Source organism: Euprymna scolopes, chromosome 23 (assembly GCF_053919585.1).
Source record: "Euprymna scolopes isolate OS-2025 chromosome 23, ASM5391958v1, whole genome shotgun sequence".
Classification (NCBI taxonomy): domain Eukaryota; kingdom Metazoa; phylum Mollusca; class Cephalopoda; order Sepiida; family Sepiolidae; genus Euprymna; species Euprymna scolopes.
Window position 1 is genome coordinate 61142095 of NC_136504.1, and position 20679 is coordinate 61162773.

Below are 20679 nucleotides of genomic sequence, written 5' to 3' on the forward strand. Positions count from 1 at the left end.
GAGATCCAGCAACAAGCAAGAGGAAGATAGCCAGCAATAAGTCAAACTGCAGTTAGTAATTTTCCTAAATTTAATTAAATTAAAATGAAAATATAAAAAGTGATTGTAAATGTTTTTGATTCATTTAGTTGGTTAGTTGTTTTTGTTTTACGGCATATCAACCCTTTTCAGGTCATTTAATGCCGAATCCAGTGATTTTGAAGAAAAAGTTTTTAATAGAATATATTTGCTTTTTTTTTTTTTTTGTCAAATCAGTTTCTATTTAGCGCATAGTTGGGGCCCTAACAGATACTACCACTCCGGGTTAGAGTGGACCTGGGAGTAATTGCAATTAAGGGGTGGCTCCACACTCCTCACAGCCCGCAAGCTGGGGCCTTACTATTGGATATAGTTTAAGGTCATATCCAAGACCGATTTCATTTGTGATTTTATCTATTTTGCTTTAATTAGCTGGTGGGTTTTGTCCGGTGTCCTTTTGTCTGATCCCGCTAGGGGTATATATGTATATATGCACACACACACACACACACACACACACACACACACACACACACACACATATATATATGTTGACTGTCATGGCTCTTGTGGACTGCGACATTGTTTGGCTGTGGAATTTATTATATACAATATCTCACATTCTGAAAATCATATCATAAGTTGCTCGCTTGGTTAGCATTGCTGGATGGCATCGTCCTTTCGAGTTAAAACTCCTACTTGTGAGACATCGGCTTGGGGTTATTAGCTGGTTGGATGACCGCATCCCTTGTCGAGACAAAGTAGGTTCATTTCACAGTCGGATTTCAGCACGGTTTGCTTGATTTATGTTGGTTAATAGAAATTCTTGTGTGTGGGGCATTTCCTCACTTGATAGAGTGCTTGCTTCGCATGCAAGAGGCTCGGGTTTCGAATCCTGAGTTCAGATGTGTCTAACTGATGAGCCCAAATAAGGGCGAAACTCGAGTCTTGGACTTCCGGTTCGTTGACTGTCATGGCTTTTGTGGGCTGCGACGTTGTTTGGCTGTGGAATTTATTATATATATATATATATATATATATATATATATATATATATATATATATATATGTGTATATACTAGTGAGGGGACGATTCCAAATTTTTCCCTGATTCCGATTCAATTACCGATTCTGTCTTAAATTCCTGATGTGATACGATTCCCGATTCCGATTCTTTTATATTTCTAAATATTTAATTAGTGGTTTGTTTTTGTCTTTTTTTTAAATTACTCTAAATCCTTCTCATGTCTGCTTATATTTTCGGAAACAAAAAAATGCGCTTAGTGTATGTGTGTGTGGGAGGGACGTGTATTAAATATACGGTGGGGGGAGGGGTTCTCAATATTTTTCTCGAATGTTTTCCTTTTAATGGATTGAAAATGATGAAACAACTAAAAATGCATTTTTCTGTCAAAACATTGTCATTAGTTTGCAAAATGCTATTTGAATATTTCATAAACAATTGAAAATAATTAACGATTGTTATGCAAAATAAAACTGTATAGGAACAGAATAGTTAACAAAGTTCCCTCTCCATTTTAAACATGAGTTTCTAAATAACATAGTTACTATATAGAAACAAATTCTTAAGTTAAGAACGGATGTGAATATATTCTTAACTATTCTATACGTTCTCTCTACAAAAAATGTTCATGTGTTTACCCTAATCATAAATATTTGCTTGGTTATTACTACTGACAATGTCATAAATATGTCATAGAATGATTTGTTTTAATGCAAAAAAATAAAAAATAAAAAAACGAAACAAAATACAAGATATAGATAATTATAATAGAAATACTTTTTACTAATATTGTAAGAATTTTAGACTAACACGCTTGGCTAAAAATGATATTTTCCTATGTTTTATTCGACTTTCATTTTGTTTTATGCGATTGCATATGGATACCTAGAAAATCTTGCTGGAAAAAAGCACAAACAATTGTTTTTAAATTTAAACTTTCGTACATTAATTTAACTTAAAACGATGAATAATCATCATTTCCAGGCTACACTAACATTGTAGAAATGTTCATTAACTGACTGGCAAGGTTGTAAAACTATGCGTAATTTATTTCCATGAGGAAAAAAAATTTTTTTGTTAGTGTTATAAAAAATCATTTTACGTCCAATTAATATTGCTCAAGCGTTTCTCAACTCGAAGGATCTAGAGATTCGACTTGCTGAAGGAAAGGTATTTGACAAAGTAGAGCAACATTTTATTGAGAAGGAAACTAAGAAGTGCTGGAAAGTTCTAGCGAGACTGCTGAACATCATCAGGTTTCTCGCCAAGCAGGGTCACCGGGAAGAGATCCATAATGATGAAAGAAAACAAATGACTTTTTCAGATTTGGTAAATTTATTGGCGAAGTATGACTGTGCTCCGTAAACATTTGGTGAAAGTTAACCTGAGAAAGAAACTCACTACTTCTTATCCGTCACCAGAAATTCAAAATGAATTTGTGAGCATTTTGGCAAAGCAGGTGAGAAAGAAAATCATCGATCAGATCAAGGAAAGCAAATATTTTTGCATATTTTTTTATAGTACTCCTGATGTATCTTACAAGGACCAGGTGAGTGCGGTATGCGCTACATAAAAATTGACGAAAATAAAGTGACAGTGGCGGAGACGTTTCTCTGTGTCCCATTGGTTACTGTACACGCAATAACCCTTATCCCCGAGTGGCCTCCGAACCTTGATAAGTGGTGACTTCCATCTAAAAAAAAAAAAAAAAATCGAGACAAAAGGTAAAAAGGCGTGGAGGACATTTCTAAACTGATTTTGAGAGAATTGGAGAATGATGGGATTCAGATTGGTGACTGTATTGGCCAGGCATTTGACAATGCTGCTATTATGGCAGGCCACTGATCGGGTCTGCATAAATAAATCTCCGAAATCAACACAAAAGCTCTATTTATGCCATGCACTAATCATTCATTAAATCTGGCTTGTGTACATGCCGCTTCTGTAGCAGTTCACTCTGTTACATTTTTTTTTACATATTGGACCGATTATTCTTGTTCTTTTCTGCATCTACACATCGATTGGATGTCTTGATTCAGTTGACCTGTCTAAGTATCCAGCGGACTGTGGAAACTAGATAGAGTAGTCGAGTAAATGTTGTGGTAAAAAAATTATTGGAAGTCGTCATTGCCCTGGAACAGCTCACAGAGAAGGAGAAAATGCAACCACAAGATCAGATGCATCTTTAATTATGAACTCGGTATTGTCGTTTCCGTTTTTTTATTTTTTTATTTCTGAGCCTTTGAAAAACTATTCGCCCAGAAGTATCTTCAAGAAAAGGGGCTGAATCTGCAACAAAGTTCTGTCAGGCGTTGCGAGATTGCCTTCTTCAGAATAGAGAAAAGATGGTGGATACTGCAATAGACGAGTCCAAAAAACTTTGCTCTGAAATGGGGATAAGCGTATCCACAAAAAGAAATGAACGATTGACTGATGCAGCACTGGGGTTTGATACTGAGTTGAGAGGAGAAAAGCTGTCTGTCATAGACAGGTTGACTGAAGAAATATCTTGCAGATTTCAACAAGTTCATAATCTTGCAAGTAAATAAGCTTTTTTTACACCGTCAAATCTGCCTGATGATAATTAGTTTGTCAACTTGTGGAGTTGACGAAGATATAAAGATAAATTCTTTGCCGAAAGGAAGAGATTACAGTATTTTGTGAAAGCATCAGGAAAAGACAAAATCAATTGACCTTTTGAACTTTATACAGAGATACCACCTTGGGGATTCTGTCCCTAATATTGCGATCTTGCTGTGTATTTTCCTTACCCGAGCTATTAGCGTTGCCAGCTGTGAGCGATCTTTCTCGAAACTGAAGCTCATAAAAAACTACCTTCGATCAAAAATGAGCCAGACAAGGCTTACAAACTTGGCAATCCTCTACATAGAGAGGGAACTTGTCGGTAGAGTGAATTTTGATCAAGTTATTGATAACTTTGCCGAAAAAAAGCACAAATTCAACCGACTTGATGCCTTGCGATAGTTCTCTCACAAAAAATAAATTTATAGCCTTATTTTCAATTCATAAATACATCTATTTAAAAAAAAAATTTAACTATTTTTGAAAAGATTGAAACATCATTAACAACAACAATTTTTTAAAGTTCACACTTAAACCGAGTGATTACAGACACGGATTTAAAAAAAACACGGATACAAGACGTTTTTTTCTTTTCGGGAGGCTCGACCTGTTAATAACATTATGAAGAAAAAGAAAAGAAAACTACATCGGACTATCCTCTCCTTGATACAGCCATGCTTTTTGTGAAAATTCAGGAATAACAACAGAAAAGTAAATATAAATGATTTTACCATTTCTTAACCTTTTCATGTTTTCAAATATTCTCATTTAATTTTATAAAGAAAATGTTTTCTAAAATGTGTGACTTTCTATTTCTTAAATTTTGCGCTTAAACCGAGCAATTGCACATAAGGATTTCAAAAAGCGCCGATACAAGACGTTTTTTTTTTTCTCTTCAAGAGGCTCGACTATTAATGGATAAAAAGAAAAGAAAACTGCACCGGACTCTCCTCTCTTTGATACAGCCATGTCATTTGGCGAAATTCGGACTTTAACAACAACAAAAAGTAAATAAAAATAATTTTATCATTTCATAATATTTTCAGGTGTCCAAATGTTCTCATTTAAATTTATTATTATATTTGTTTGTGTAGCCAATTAATTTAATTAAAAAATTTTTTTATTTGAATTATACGTTTTTGTTTAAAAAAAAACAATTTTGTTTCTTTTGTTTCATATTAACTTTTACATAATTCTCTTCAGAGTAATGTTTACATACTTATTATTATTCAAATTATTGAAAAGAAATTGTTAAATTAAATTAAAATCTAAAAATGGGGAATTGTGTAAACATTTATCTAAAGGGAATTGTGTAAACATTTATCTAAAGGGAATTGTGTAAACATTAGTTCAATGAAAATAAATATTTTGAAGGCTTTTTGGAATTTTGAAAGTTTTAACAGGTTGTCATATGCCAGCAGTGGCGGGGGTGGCGGCAAAATAGGTAATCATATGTTAGCGAAGGGGGGAGGCAAAATAGGTAATCATATGTCAGTGGAAGGAGGCAAGACATGTAATTATATGCCAGCGGGGAGGGGCTAAACAAGTAATTATATGCCCACGGGAAGGGGAGGAGGCGGCAAAATTTATGACCGCCCCGAGTGGCAAAAACTGATGCTATGCCACTGTCTGTGCCTAAACCTAAAGGTAAATTCGATGAACAAAGCTTCTTTCTTAGGAACTCTCTTTCTGTGGAACACTCGTCCGTTTGCCTGCTTTTCAGCTGACTGCAATTTGGTCATCTTCGTCCAACATAAACAAGTTCTTGATGAACCATTCCCTTAAGTAATCCAACTTACCAAATTTATACTACTAACGATTACTACAATATTATCCCATTGACTACTAACCTTATCCTTGAGTGGCCTCCGGGCCTTGATAAGTGGTGACTCATATATATATATATATATCAGAGACTTAAGGCGAATAAGAGCACAGATTAATGAATTCTGTGGTATCCAATCTTACAAAATATCTTTAGGGGGTAATACTATACCAGATGATCCCAGCCAAAAAGAGAATAGCTCAATATACTTGATAGAGCAAATGGAATTTATAGATTTTTTATTTAAATTTCATTCATAAATATATAATTTTTCAAAATGGGAATTTATTATTTGGTCAAAGAATACGATTAAGAGTTTTTTTCCTTAACCCACGGATTTTTTAGAATTAGATTTAATATTTGCTAATGACTTTTCCTCTGAGGAGATGAGCCTACATCTTAAATCCATGGGTTAAGGAAAAAAATCTGAATTGTATTATTTTTCCAAATAATAAATTCTTATTTTGAAAAATTATATATTTTTTTAATGAAATTTAGATAATTATATATATATATGTGTGTGTGTGTGTGTGTGTGTGTGTGTGTGTGTGTGTGTGTGTGTGTGTGTGTATAAATCAAGAAAAGTAAAAATTAAGTTTACAAGCCAAAAGCTTCTGTAAACTTCAGACGAATATAAATATTAAAATAGAGAATAAAGCTTGTCATAGAAGAACACGATTCAAGACTAAATAATATTTCTATAAATTTATTGTTGGACAGGATACTCAAATAAGAAATGTTTCTTATTTGAATATCCTGTTGAACAATCAATTCTTGTAAGTACAATTTACAGTCTTAAATAGTATTCTTCTTTTTATATATATATATATATATATATATATATATATATATATATATATATATATATATATATATATATATAACTACTTCATTTATTCACATAAATTTAATATACGAAAGTATAGATTTATGCGTAAACTTTAAGTATTTACTTCAAAAGTGCTCAATACGTAGGTAGAGCTAGTTAGTAATTTATAAAATATATATGGCGATTAAGCTGCACTGAATATTCTGCGTTTCATCCAACTATAGGATTCGTCAGGCTTATGCGCGAATTCTGTCGTTGCTTCTTGTTTTTATATATTTTTTTGAGGATTTCTAGTCGGCCAATCAGCTTTCTAGTATCCACCGCGCCCCCTCCTACAAGCCAAATACAAAATCATGTCCGACTCGTTGAAGAAGAAATAAACGTATCATCATGTCGTTTTGCATCTGCGTCTTCGTGTTGTTATTCAACAGAAAAGGTATTGTCCATTTATATTATAAGAACTTTGTGAAAATCATCATCACCAAAACAAAGGTAAATGATATGAACTTTGTGTTTATAAAAATGTACAACTGTCAACGTAAATGTCAAACGCACTATCTCTCGGTCTATCTATCAAGATATTCAAAAATCACTTCTAGTTGAATTACAGGCTTGGTTCTCTTGTAGTAACATGTACACTGTCTATTATATATATACAGAAGTGTCTCTCTCTCTCTCTTTATATGTACCCTATCTCTATATCTCACCAATGTCTCCATCTCTCAACAATATGAACACTCACAATGAATATAATATGAGCATCTCACAACATGAACACTAAGACTCTCTACTAAGACCCTATCTAAGACTCTTCCTAATACGAACAGTCAACACCAATGAATAATACATACGTCATAATACCACCCATTGCATAACATCAGGAACTCACTCAATATATGTTATCGTGACATAGACAGACATGTATTCAGTGGTTTTCAACAGTATTTTGTATAGTTTTTTAGTTTTAACTCATTTTCCCAAACTTACCGTGTTTAAGACAGAGTCTGCCGCTATTTGTAATTTTCAAATATAGCAGTAAACGCTGTGTTTTTCGAGCCAAATAAACATTTTACATTAAAAAAAACTAAAAATTATCCATTTTGGTAAGAAAGTAACATATCTTGCCTTTAATAATATTTATTATAGACTTATTTTTTGACAACTTTTTCGAATCTATATGTACAGTAGTACAAACCCAATAAAAACATTAAAAATTATCCAATTAGGTAGAAAAGTAACTTATCTTGCCTTTGAAAATATTTACTTGTTATATATTTGTTTTTGTTGACAACTTTTTCAAGTCTGTGCAAATACAAACCCAAAGGGAGTATTTTTCTGTCTAATTTTATTTTTAGTACCGCGCTTAAATTTAAATTTCACAATATGTTTTTTTTAGGGGGGAGGTATTTTTTACATTAGGTCCATCTCCACAATTTTCGACTATGCTGAATAAGAAAATCTCATTTAAAATTTGCAGAGGCAAGTAGTTTTCGAGATATAAAAACCTGTACTATAAATAAACAACACTCATGCCTAACCACGTGTTTTAACCTTTTACCTGCCTTTCATCTGTAAAAAACGGCTTTTGGAATAAATACCACCATTCTCCCCATGTTAAGAACGGCTTTCAGAATAAACACCCCCCAACCTACCCATGTTAAAAATTGTGGAGGTGGACCTAATGTGAAAATTTACATTTTATTTTTTTAATAAATTGTTAGTTGAAAGCACAGAATAGTGACAAACCATCATCCTCTCCCCTTGGTAAGAATGGCCAAAAAAATAACGGTTTTCTCGGTAGAAACTTTTCTGTATTTCACCTAACAATTTCTGGTGCTAATGCACTTACTGATCTGCACTATTTTTTAAATCGTATTTCCAAGTTTAATTAAAGTTTTATTATATGTTTCTTTATTCAATTGTAAGGTTAAAGTACAGAATAGGTACAAAACACCTTCCCCTCCCCATGTTAAGAATGGCTTTTAAAATAATAATGTTATTATTTCAGCACAGATCACTCTGCATGTGTACTTAATATTTTTATTTATTCATTTTTTCAGCCATTCTTACCATAGAGAGGGGATGGTGTTTTGTAACTATTCTGCGCTTTCAACTAACAATTTATTATTAAAAAAAGATATCATGAAATTATTAAAAAATAAAAAGATATTGTGAAAGTTGAATTTAACTTGAAAAAAAAGAACAACGTGAACGGCGTGTTCAACATTGTAGCTGGAGCTTATTTGGAAATAAAGTCGCATTAATCGCTTAATGGGTGTTAACGCACTTACTGATTTGCGTTATTTTTTAAATCGTATTTTCAAGTTTAATTAAAGTTTTATATGTTTTTTTTTTGTATTTTTTTAGATTAGGTCCACCTCCACAATTTTCTTTTAAATGACGACTTTTATTGGTTTCCGACTATGCTGAATACGGAAATTGCATTGAAATTTTGCAGAAATAAGTAATTATCGAGATATAAATAGTGGTTTTATGCATTGTATTCTTTGGCGGTGATCTTTGTTACGCGTGTAAATTTGTTTATGACGCGCATGCACGCGCATAAAAAAGATGGTCGCCAGAGATTACAATGCATTATACAACTTTTTATATCTCGATAACTACTTATTTCTGCAAAAATTCAATGCGATTTCCGTATTCAGCATAATCAAAAACCTATACAAGTCGTCATTTAAAAGAAAATTGTGGAGGTGGGCCTAATCTAAAAATTTACCGTTTTTTTATTCAATTGTAAGGCTAAAAGTACAGAATAGGTACAAAACGCCCTCTTCTCCCCGTGTTAAGAATGGCTTTTTAAATAATAACGTTATTATTTCAACACGGATCTATAAGTGCATGAGTACCCAATTTCTTTAATAAAGAAAAAGCATTCATATTTTCTTATATAAAAACAACTTTTGTAAAAAAAAAGAAAAAAGTGTACTTTCAATTTTTGTTAAAAAAGGTTTTCTTTAAAAACAAAAACAAAAAAAAAACTATGGTAAAAAAAGAAAAAAAAACATTAATTGGTACTCATGCAGAGAGTGATCCGTGCTGAAATAATAACGTTATTATTTAAAAAGCCATTCTTAACATGGGGAGGGGAGGGTGTTTTGTACATAATCTGTACTTTAACCTTACAATTGAATAAAAAAACATATAATAAAACTTTAATTAAACGTGGAAATACGATTTAAAAATTAGCGCGGATAACTCTCTGCATTAGCACCAAATATTATTTAAGCACGTTACCAATCCGTAAATTTTCTTCGAAAAAAACTCTGTACTTTCACCTAACAATTTATAGTTCTAATAATAAAAGAGTTCATATTTTCTTATATCCAAACAACTGGTTAAAAAAAAAAACGATTTCGACTTTTATGCTTCAACTCAAAACGCAAGCGAGCAATGTTTTTTTGCTGTCTGATATAATAAAGAAAAAAAATTTTAATTAAAAAATTTGGAAGATAAACAAATGAATTATGTTTTTATTTATTTATCGAGTAAACAGAAAATGAAATCTTCTAATTTGTTTCGTTAAATCGTGATGTATGAAATGAATTGAAACGGAAGTTCATTTCTACCAACAAAACAGATCCGCAGTATCGGCTTACAAAAATATTTTATTTTATTTAATCTAAATTTAGGATAAGTGACGATGTTAATTTATTTTAATAACATAGAAACATCCCTCGACTCGAAAGATGGGTTGTCTGAAAATTTCAAATAAATTGGTAATGTAGAAATATGGTTTTATCGATTTTGAACGAACCAATATATATATATATGACTCATATTCAAGTTGTAGCAAAAAAAAAAATATTAGAAAGACATATTGGAAAGCAAGTCGCAAGTCAGACAATCCTCATGGTTTGGAATGAATTCAGAAAGAAATCCTTCATTCTAAATAAAAAGTCAAAGATGTTTTGTCTTTCTTTAAGTCATCCAAAAATGATAATCATAATTTATGCATGAAAAAAAAAAAATATATATATATTACTGGGGTAATTCTACGATGTTATGTCAATATTAATACGAATACTGCAGAAGCATAATTTTTTGCACAATCTTTGACAGAAGGTGTACACTAGTTGTAAATAGTTTTTTCGAAGAGGTTACTCATGCATATAAATATTGGTATTAAATTTGTAGAATCGAAAATTTCAATTTTGAAAAAAAAAAAAAAAATGGGAATAACCAAATCTGCGATCCTACAGCAAAACACTACATTCGTTTGTTAGTGATTTAGCTTAAAAATTAAAAGATTTCCAATTTTTCAGACCGATTGGCAATATAAATGTGTGAATATTCACAAAACGTTGTCTATGTAAACACAGTTTTTTTTATATTGAAGATTAAACTCTTCAAATAGTAATTACAATACTCGTAATTAACGCAATTTAATAGATTTTAAAAGCAACTTATAATTGTAATATATAATCAAATCATTATAATATTATATAAGTATCCATGTATATATATTTATACTCACGTTGAAACATATCCTCATTGGAGTATCACTTCGTCTGGATACTGGAGGAGAGATTGCTATACACTTGTTGGTCAGCGATCACGTGAATATGACAGTCTCCTGATACGTTGTATACATATATATATATATATATATATGCAATCAGTGTGGGAAAAAATATGCTATTCACACGATTAAATGTATATATGTGCATGTGTGCATTGGGTCTGCATATGTGTATATGTGTATTGTAGTTCCTATATGTATATGCGTGTGTGTCTGTGTTTATTTATGTATATAAATATATACATACACATTATATATATATATATATATATATATATATATATATATATACATATATATATATATATAGATAAGATACATATTTGTGTGCGTGCATGCGTGTGTATGCATACGCCTATGTGTGTTATCTTAGAAATAAAATAAATTTCTAATATCTAGAAATAATATGCTTATGTCTACACAGAAATATTTGTGTGTGTATATATATATATATATATATATATATATATATATATATATATATATATATATATGATTGTTAATATCTATTTAAAAATATGATAGCGATAAAGTCTCTTTAAGGAATTAAAGTTGAGTCCTCTTTAGGGAATGGAGAACAAAGTGGGAAATTTTGGCACAAATACAACATTCTGATTTCTGGTCGTTGAATACTCTTTTTGACTGTTTACTGTGAATGCGAGCTGACATAGCATTTAAAAGCACGTAATTTCTTTTCATTCATGGTGGCCTGGAGGAAAGATTCTAGCCTCCAAAGTTCAGGTTGGCTTTGTAACTAGGTTCAAATCTCCCAATCAGCAGTAATTATTACTTTATGCACTGATGAATGCATAAGCATGAAACAGTAGTGTCTGTAGATATAAAAATAATTTAAAAACTAGCAGGAACTGTGGAAATTCACAGGGGGCTGATTCATATGTAATATATTGATGTTGGCATTCTATAGATATTCAGCGTAAATGGAGACACTCTTATATTATTGTAGCTCTTTTGTTAAAACTGCAAAAGTATTTATCTAAGCTAGCAGGGACGCCCGGCGTAGCCAGGTCGTAAAATACGCTTAAATATGATATTTTAATTCTTACAGATTGTGTATGTATTATTATAGAGTTAATGTTGTATCGATTTTTATATAATATAAAGTTGCAATTTCAAAAATAAAAAATATATGACTTGAGTTCATCAGCTTGAATTGAAACCGAATCCCAAACTTATATATATAATATATATTATATTGTGTATATTCTCAATCAATAAATTACATAACAAAAACACACTCATTTCATTTCTGTTACACACCTATATTTAAATTTTAATAGACATATTTTTCCAGAAATAATATTAACTGTTTTCATATCTTTTAAATACATATTAATGACTATATGATGTTAATAAAAAGCTCCTTCTCTTTAACAACGCAGGTTCCCCTCCTTTTCTGAATTTCAAACGTCCTTTTCCGTTTCTGAAATAGAACAGTGTCACACTTTGCACATGAAAAATTTTCAAATATTTGTACTGGTGTTTTTGTTTTCTTATTTTCAGTCATCCAAAGGAAGTCTCGAAATAAAGATGAAACGTTGATGAACACATAATTTGGTTTGTTCCTTTTTATTTGTCTCTCAGATTACTAAGGTGCCATCAGCTAAAATCGAAACCGAAACCAAGACTTATGAAGAATTCTTGAGAGGATTATTAAAAAAAAAATAGATTATTGGAGTGCCATTAGCTATAATTAAAACCTAAAACAAAACTTATGAGGAATTCTTGGTAACATTATTTATTAAAAAAAATAGATGACTTAAGTGCCATCAGCTATAATCGAAACCGAACCAAAACTTATAAAGAATTTTTGGTAAGATTATTTATTACAAGAAATGGAAGTACATAACAATTAAACGACCCGGATGTAAGCATGATATAGAAAATAACACACACGCTATTTTATTAATATATAGATAATTTTTAATATTTATTTAAACCAGATGTAAATCAGATTGCTGACAATGATGAAGAATCGAGATCAAGAAACACTGAGAGAAATATTTAACTCTGGATTGAAATTTCTAAGAGTACAAAGTATTATATAATAGAAGAAGAATGCTAAAATAACTGAACAGTAATTACAATCAACGGAATTTTAAATATAAGTCAAATCAAAGACAGTTGCACAATCTCTAACCGCACCTCTCCTGAGTCAGCACTGTTTGAATTCCAGTTGCAAGTATATTTAAATTCAGGACGACTAAAAACAATGCCGAGATAAGCAGAGAGCATATACAGAGCTTAGCATTCCCAGATGGTCACCCATCTGGTACTAGCCAGGCTCATCATTGCTTAACTTCGATGATCTTGCGAGCAAATTATAATGCAACGAATGTGTTGTGGATCAATGAGATAAGAGGTTTTTTGTTTTTTTACATGGGGGTCGCCGCTTATCAAGGCCCAGAGGCCACTCGAGGATAAGGGTTAATAGGTACATAACAGTTATGTAACAGCCTTTAACCAATGCTTGTAGCAATATCCAGATGTGATTTTTCTTTTTCCAAGCTCTGTCTTTGTTTGTCCCCCTCCCCCCGAGAGTGGGGCATGGGCAGCTCACATAATATGAAAAAGAATAAAACATCAAACACTATGTCGACATTATGTTGGTTGTTTTTTCTTTGATTTTATTACTTGATTGAAGAAGAGGGGACGACACAGAAAATGTGGCTGTAACATCACCACTGCAAGCACCTGTACAACTAGATGCCACTACCCAATGAATCAAATAATTACATGACACAGAGATGAACAGCTGTTTCTGTCGATGAAGACGATGAAGGACCACCCATGAGTATTGAACATACTATGCTACAATGCTCAATGGTAGTGATATTGGGTAATGCAGCCACAACTTTTTTGCTATTACCTCAGTTGATCAGTCCAACATTTTGGCATGTTTCACTAAAGTGATTCATGAGTTGATTCAGGTATTTTACCAAATGAACGTTGATAACTGTATTGTCAGCATCATTACTGTAGGAGGGATAGTGACAACGTGGTGTCATATTGTCTCAATGTTTCCAATTTTGGGGTGCTTATAAAAACAAAACTGAACGTACCTTTTATATCCTGTTCCTGTGCCCCTTGGCGGTGTCCCTGACTGGTGTGTATTTTGCCGCTCATCGCATCTGGAACAAAAGCTCTCAATGCATAGCAACAGACCCAAATCTCATTTTTTTCTGGACAAATGCGTTTTATCCAGTCACCATAGTTTTCCATAGTCGAAGTAATGTCATCATTTCTCATCCTTAGAAAGAGGGTAGGAATCTCTATTTTACTATAGTTTTAGTTGCCATTTATTTCTATCTCATCGCCTTCTTGAGAACTATGCTGCTCCATATTCTTGGGGAATCAAAAGCAGACTGTTCTCTCTAATTCCCCTAAACAGACTCTTCCTAATTCATATTAATCTTTCCCAGAATCTTGTTCCACAAATTGTGGCAATCCACATCACATCATCTCAACGATTACTCTGCCTGTTTGACCCGTCTCTCTCATTTTATTATGACACTTTTTTATAAACAAACAACCTGTCTGTGCTAATAATTTCTAATCTAAAAGTAATGAGCTCAAATTTCTAATTCTATATATTGGACTGGCCACAACTGTCAGTCCATCTATAGTCAATCTATTATACAACATTGATAGTGTCAGTTATGTCATCTGAAACTTCGATTCCTGACGGTACCATCCCTAGCACCAAATGGTATTAGAGCCACAACAGAGTTTAACAGGACTCTGGTGAAAATCTAAGAATAGTTGGCATCAGAATTAGTCGTCTTCTGATCATTTCTTCTGCGTATTGCAAGGAAATATGAGTTAGGTATGGAATCGCAAATTGATAGAGTGAGAGTGGCAACGTTGCTTTTGCACTAACCATTTGTATGTTTTAGGGCAAACCTTCCCCGACTTCATAAGCAGTTGCTAAACTTTGCTGCTCTTTGTCTTTGTAAAACCTTGCAATCCTGAAGATTGCCGAATAGCTGCAACTAACAAGGAGAACTAAAGGCAGACCAGAAAATATTTGTAAGCTACATGCAGAAGTTTAACTTGCCTCTCCCCAACAACAATGGCAACAGTAACAGCAATAGTGGCGGCAGTATCGTCAGCAGTCTTTAAACATTGACAATACATCTCAAACCATTGTCATAACATTTATGAAAATGTTGTTGAATACCTGTGCGTATTTTGTATAAGCTGCATTAAATAATTTCCCACAAAATGAATCACAAGCATCGACATTTAACATGTAAAAGATAACTTACTTTTTCATGGATAATTCAATATTTATTAAGACTAAGAGCCACTTGTGGATAATAGTTAATGACATGAGAACAGTTTGTGACATGTGTTTATTGGATGCTAGATTTGAAGAGGACCATGTTGTATACTCCAGGGAAGCAATATTGTGGCAGGATATTCCACAGATGGGAAGTTCATGGAAATTTCATTTAATGTTAGGCTGTAGCAGCCGTATTACAAACGACAGCAACAAACTGTCATTATTTTGAATTTATGCTGGGTGCTGATTGGCCATTCAGAAATAATCTCTCATACATTAGGTACAGATGGTAATAGAAGACAGGGCTTGCTACATCCTACCTCTTTTGGGGGTCCATGTATGACTCATACACGGCACTTTTTTAAACTCCCAAACTTCTTAGGGACGCAAACCAAAAGAAACCCCGAGCTGTCTGAACTTGGATTCAACAAGAATAGCCAAGCATCCAACATGGCTACAGCCGCACACATGCTAAACTTTACAATGTAACACACATACACACGTGCATACTTATAAACACACATCAACTCAGCCTTTCTTTAAACAACAAAATGTACATACAGACTTTCTCATAAGAACGGAGAAAAAAAAAAGGGGAAATTTTTTGCAGTTATGGCAGAAAGAGGAATTCTTGCTATGAAAGTTTTACAAAGAGGCACCAGAGATTAAATTTCAGTCAAGCACTTTACGTGGGAATAACATTTCTACATCCAAGGTAAATTCTATAGCAGATGTGTTAGGGACATCATAATATATGGAACTGAATGATGGACCTTCACCCAATTCTTTCTTCCCAGAATGCAGTGCAATGACAGATCCATAATTAGATGGACCTGCAGTATGAAATCTGACCAATCATAACAAATTAGTATGGAGGATTTGCTTGATGCACTACATTTGCTCAGCATAAAGGTTATCCAAAGACGAATCGGTTACAGTGATATAGTCATGTAGAGTGTGCATCCTCCCGGATAAATTGTTATAGAAACATGAATGCTTTCAATCACAGGAATGTTGGTCAGTCAATGAAAACTTGAAAGCAAATAATTAGACCAAACTGTACAGTGGAATTTAGACCTTCTGAACTGTAGGAACTAAAGAATATACTTGCGAAATATCAAAACCCTCTAACCCTTGGGCAAGAGAAAAGTGATATGAAATGAATAAAAATAGAAACAATTTGAAATAATAAACCTGTTTTTTAACCAATCACGTGCGTGTGTGCTGTGCTTCCCAGGACCGAGTTCATTGCATCCTCTTTTCAAAGAACTTCATCAGACGATCGAGAACAAAACTTCTATACAGAAGGCGGTTGTTCCATTGTATTAACACATATGTGGATAAGTGCTTACTAAACGTGTCATTAGTAGGGCTGTGGCAACAGAATATTCTTATCATTGTTTTGAATCTCGAGTATATATCCGACACAATTAGACACATTTAATCAACCGAGAACCACATCGCTCTATATAAAACCATATAAAATATCAACAGATACACACTCAAGAGTCAAAACAATGAAAAGAATATGCTGTTGTCCTAACTCTAGTCATTAGGAGTGATGTTTTTTATTTTATTTAAAACTTTTTTTTGTAAGGAGGTTTCACTCTCCTTTCATATACAGCTCTTACATTCCCAAATAGTCACCAATTCGATATTGCTCAGGCTAAATGTTGCTTAACTTCGGTGATCTAACAAAATCTTCTGTGTCAACATGAGTATAAAGGTAACTCTTATAACCTACTTGTGGCTTTTTTCTCATATATTTCATATGCTAAGCCCACCGGCACAAAACATTTCGTTCATATTTGTATTAGCGAAATACCCATTATGATTTGGCACATTCTGTTTTATTACTATTGAAAAAGATACCCAAAGTCGATAAAATAAAAATTATAATCTAATAACTAGATACTTAATTGATAGTAATCAAAGAATTTTCCCTCCACTAAATTAAATAATCGATATATCTCACGAAAGGAATGTATTCGTTTGAAGTAGCTGAGTGGTCTTGGCTACAATATTTAAGTAATAATCTAATAAGTTGCATTAATGAACGAGTGTTCATGGTCAGAGCTGTATATTCTTAGTGTGAGGCTTTTGGCATACCTTTCAACGTCTTCCCTAGGCGGCTCCACCAGTTGATATTTATGGTTCAGCCAATCATATTTTTGCAAGGAGGATCAACATTACATCAATAACTAACATTTTAGAGGAACGTGCATTGTATCCATTGAAAATTTATTTTATGATAAACTAGAGTGATAACCATACCAGGACGGGTAAGATTAATTCCTTTTTAATTAAAATCAAGATATTATTCAATAAACCTTATGTCTAGAATCCTCTTTTCTGTTTTAATACTCTGTTACATGACATTAATTTTAAAACAATATCTAAACTTTAAGACTTAGGTTAAAGGGACATTAAGAAGAAATTAATATTCGTGAAATCTTGCTAAATTGGTGTCTAATAATTATAGATAAAATTCAATGCAAATCGGAAATATTTGGATTTTCAAATAGGAGGTCATGCTCATATGTTCCCTAAAACCCTTTTAAAAATAAGTATTTAGCACTAAGTAATAAATATTCTCCTAAGTTCAGTTTCTTCAGATTCTTTTAAAGGGTTTTTGGGAACATATGCGCACGATCTCCTATTTGCAAATTCAAATATTTCATATTTGCATTGAATTTGATCTATATTACATAAAATTCTAAAAATTAAAAAGAGTTGGATCACGTGAACAAATGGCATCAGTTCATTGGACACCAATTCAGCCAGATTTCATGAATATTAATTTCTTTAATTCCACAAAGATCACAGGTATATAAAATTTCATGAAGCGCTCTCCACCCCCTTTTTATCACCTTTGTTAAGTTAAATTAAATATAGCTCACATCAAAACCACCATTATACCTTTCAGCTGTGTTCCAAAATTCGTAATGATTGGTACGTAAAAATATATGGCAAATAAATTATAAAATAAATTGTTACATGATAAGGACTGTCCCCTTTTCATGTAAGTATAAAAATAGAGAGATTTAGTTAAAATGAAAATGAAATAGCATAGACGAAATTCGAACGTCGTAATTTAGGTTTAGAAATAGATTACGTATGAGAATTAGAAAATGGAATGTAAAACAAACGATTGTTTAGCTTAGAGATAAAATAGTTTCAAGAAAAGAATGTGCACTGTCAATTTTGTTATGAAAATTCAATTGAAAGAATGCAGCTACAAGATAATTTAATAAACATGTTTTTAACATATTGGAAATATAGGTTACTGAGAATATAGGTTAAAATTCCTTTTGTAAAAAAAGGAAAAGTTTTGGACACGCATGTCCAGAACACGTGAAAGAAGACACATTTTTTAACATGTGTATGACGTCATGGAAAATAGAAAGTTCTAGATATAGTTAGAAACTTAGGAGAACTGGGGGGAGAAACAGACAGAGAGAGAGAGAGAGAGAGAGAGAGAGAGAGAGAGAGAGAGAGAGAGAGAGAGAGAGAGAGAGTCTGAGGACATTCGAACGTCTAGAAGCGAGACGTTCACTTGTGAAACTTAGAATGAAGCTTTGAATTTTTGATGATGAAAACCACGGCCGATCGTGAGAAGAAATAAACCCATCAGGTGTTTTTATAAACGTCGTCTTTGTGTTGTGATTCTATCAAAAGGTAAAGTGAAAATTTTTATTATATGTCTATATATCTGTGTTATAAAATGTCTTGGCATACACATCTCATATCTAAAATGTGAACTCTACATCTCATATCTACACTAAGACTGTCTGAACACTGTCTCCTCACTTTAAGAGCTTATTCCATCAACACATCTAAGTATGTACGTTTGTATATACATGAATACCGTCATAACACGAACAATCTCTTCATAACAGAAACAACAACATTCTTTATAAAACGAACAATCTTTATAATAACAACATCTCTCTTTTACAACAATCTCTCTCTCTCTCTCTAAGACACAACGACAAACTTTTAATAAGACTCTCACTCTTAAAAAGACTCTCTAACATGCACTTTTAACAAAGAACAATAACAACGAATAATAACAACAAAAACAATACTAATGAAACCCTTATATAACAAAATCAACCAGTATGAGATAAAATGGAAAGGGAAGATCTAAAACTAAAAAATCCATAAATGTTTCACCCAACTGTAACAAGGGTTTTATCAAGAGTGAAAAAGTAACAAAATGACAGACTAATGCAAATGCCTGACAGATAGATTAAAAGACAGAGGAAGCCACCCATAGTGATACACGGATGAATATTTATCCTTGAAGATACCTTTAGCAAATAGTTCAGTATAATGTACTTCGTCTTTTGTTACTTTTTCAGCTACACTCTTGATAAAGCCTTAGTAACATTTAAGCAAAACGTTGAGATGGATTCTTGAGTTTTAGATTGTTCTTTTTAATTTTATCTCATGTAAATGTATAAACATATAAATGCGTAAACATATAAATGTGTAAACATATACACTAATTTTATATAGGTAATTTGTAACTCACCCACTTCCATACTTGCTGCTTACATGTGAAATGACTTGAGTCAATTACGTTTTGTAAATTTGTGTATTCATAAAATCTACGTCCTTTTGAACTGATGGTGTTTGTCAACTTAAACTAACTCTTTTTTATTTTTAGAATTTTATGTAATATTTGTATTATTTATTTCTTTTTTGCTGTTTTGTTTTATCATGTTCAACTGACCTAAATCTAATTGCTGTCAGTTACTTTTTTCAACTTTGGCCGAATAGTCATGCCTCATCTACTTTTAAGCACAGTGATTAAACAATATATGCACGACAAGTCTATTAAGAATGGAGATAAAAAGAAAATAAAAATGGGAAGATCAACTATGATGCTGGTTCACTTTTCACTAAGAGCAAAGTGTAGTATCTGTTTTGATCTTACACCAGTTTTTTTCTGTCCTTGGTCAGCGAAACAGAAATCCTTGTATACTGAAGCAATTTTAATTTTTGTCCCAATCTAGAGTGCCTAGTGGGAAAGCTTGATTTTTCCCACATTAAAAACCGACCTTATGTCTAACTCAGCATTCGAGTCCGGAAGGGTGGGGGTGGTAAGGAAACAGGAACTATGATGTTGTTGCTGATGAGAATCACTCATACATTTTCATATGAATCAGATGATTATTGTCACCATTTTTTCCTCTGATATGTAGAAAGACATGAGAGGGATCACATGAAGGTCGCAAACATCCCTAAGTGAAAGTATTTCTATGAAACAAATTAAATTCAAACTTGGCATACCCACGTTGTCAGTCAGTGTTGTTAACCATCTAGCAACCACCCCCTCCTAATGATGTTCTTTTCAAAATGATTCATCTCGTCAGATGATCGTTACATGTAAGAACAGTGCAATTGCCCTGGGTAGTCGAATTGGGAGGTGAGCATCCAATCATATTCAAATTATAGTCAATCTATCTCGCTTTTTCATAATATTTCTTAGCACTAGGACTTATACTTAAATCTCTGAGCCATACAATCAAGAAGTTTGTCCTGGACATCACCC

General features: G+C 32.6%; 1 protein-coding gene across 3 annotated transcripts in view; it reads right to left on the bottom strand.

The window, feature by feature from the left end:
- LOC145245941 (beta-hexosaminidase-like) overlaps window positions 1-19808 on the bottom strand; it is a 93859-nt gene extending 74051 nt beyond the window's left edge. The window contains exon 1 of one of the 3 annotated variants that reach the window (XM_080107702.1): window positions 19657-19808. In XM_080107702.1, the coding sequence (XP_079963828.1) occupies window positions 19657-19666 (10 nt within the window). In that variant the 5' untranslated portion in view covers window positions 19667-19808. Of the gene's footprint in view, window positions 1-10771; window positions 10872-13896; window positions 14236-19656 lie in introns of those variants that run through there. The other 2 variants (XM_080107701.1, XM_080107703.1) reach the window with 2 other exon arrangements.
- Window positions 19809-20679: the final 871 nt, after the last annotated feature.